At 34.2% G+C, this 1,881-nt stretch overlaps 1 protein-coding gene across 1 annotated transcript; it reads right to left on the reverse strand.

Moving 5' to 3' along the window:
* Positions 1 to 102: 102 nt before the first annotated feature.
* Tsp_14178 (hypothetical protein) lies at positions 103 to 1,362 on the reverse strand. The gene is made up of 6 exons (XM_003366939.1): positions 1,309 to 1,362; positions 996 to 1,175; positions 876 to 958; positions 773 to 847; positions 619 to 673; positions 103 to 279 (listed from the first exon to the last, which is right to left on the reverse strand). Exons 1-6 carry the CDS (start codon positions 1,360 to 1,362, stop codon positions 103 to 105), a joined length of 624 nt encoding a protein of 207 aa, XP_003366987.1.
* Positions 1,363 to 1,881: the final 519 nt, after the last annotated feature.

Raw genomic sequence — 1,881 nt, forward strand, 5'->3', positions numbered from 1 at the left:
GGCAAATAAAAAATTTGCATATTCCCGCAGGCTACGCCCAAAGCATTTTATTGCACAATATTTGCCTTCAGGGGGATATGCAAATTTTTATTTGCTTTCAGGCTATGCCCAGGGCATTCCCTCAGGTATTTTTTTCAAAAATTTGCATAATTCAGCACCCGGATCCTTAATTCTGCAATCTTGCGTCCTCCACCCTGCGTAGAGTTTCGCCTCACTTACCTTTACCTCTTCGCTATGGCATTTCAACCCACTTAACTCTACGTATTCTTCTTTACTTACCTGCACAACTTACCTTTTCATTTTACTCACCTGTGTTGTACTGCATACTTTTCCCACTTCACTACTGAACTACTCTTTCTTGTACTCCACTTAGCGTAGAGTTACGCCTTATATCACAATTTAATCATCAACGATCTTATACCTCAACGACATCCTTCTTTATACTATACCTGCACAACTTACCTTCTCATTTCACTCACCTGCACCCTACGTTATATTTAACTATATTTGTATTTACTACTTACTTGCACTTGAGTACTTACCTGCAGTCCATTTACCTGTACGCACTTTAATATATCCGCTTCGATTCTACTTACCTGCATTACTTTATCCACTTACTTTGATGCTACGTACCAGTACTTTACGCTCTCTACTGCTCTTAATGAACATGTCTCTTAATGCTCTTAATTTAATAAACATGTCATGATTCAAAAATATTATAGCCATATTATAGGAAGTAACTGAAGACGAATAACAGCAGCAAAATAACTACGTTATTCCATGGAGATCATTCAAGATGCGGCTCTCGTCTTCACAGTTACGCACTAGAACATTAAAGACAATTATCCTACAAAAATAATGCAATTCTTCCTTACCTTTCATTATAGATGTTATCTAATGTTCTTCTGTCATTATAGATGTTATCTAATTCAATCCATGTAACGCTCGCATCTTCCAGCTATCTAATTAATCAAATTCAATACTTACTGATAAACGATACTATTTGTGATAAGCAAAGGCACACTGGGACGGCTAGGAAACGCCTTTATATCCATGTGAAATTCAATACTTATGGATGTTTGTGAAGCCAAATTTAGAACGAAATGATGTGAACATGACTTATCACGTTGCCCAGAGCAAAAAGAACACCATAAAAACTCAGCTAATGACGTAATCTGTAATTACAGAAGTTACCTAATTCTACCTATATCTAATACGCCTATCGTCTTGCTATCTAATTAAACAAATTCAACACTTACTGTTTTTTTTCATACGTTTTTTGAACGCTATGTCAGCAACTCCAACAACCACTGTTAAACAGCTTTTACCTGTCTTTACTGATAATAGATTGCACCTGGGCATTTTCAAAACGTAGCATGGCAAATGTAATTTTCAATTCTTAAAAGAATTGAATCAACCGCACCTAATCTATGATATCACATTAGTGTTGCAGTGAGAATGAAAGCAATGTGGCGCTAATGGCACTGCAACCTTCAACCTAAATTTAAGAGAAAAAATTCAAGAGAAAAAAAAAGAATATAAAAAAAAATTAAGAGAAACCTATTCAAAAAAAAACTCTAATTTAAAAGTAAAAAGCAAGGCATATTCATCATGATGCATAGTTACCATATTCAGTTAGTTTTCAGTATTTGGTTGTTTCATATTCATTGATATGAATATAAAATAATGTAAATTCTAAAATTATATTAATGCAGTCATCTATAAATAAAAAACAGAAATAGATACTTCTTCGTCTTCAGCATCTGATGTATCTAAAACTTAGAAATAATAACAATAGAAAGACACCCGCCAGTTTCCATTCACCATATATGTTAAGTAAACATGCATAGCATACCACCACAAAATATTCAAATCCCACTT

Source organism: Trichinella spiralis (genome assembly GCF_000181795.1).
Source record: "Trichinella spiralis strain ISS 195 chromosome Unknown Scfld5142, whole genome shotgun sequence".
Lineage (NCBI taxonomy): Eukaryota > Metazoa > Nematoda > Enoplea > Trichinellida > Trichinellidae > Trichinella > Trichinella spiralis.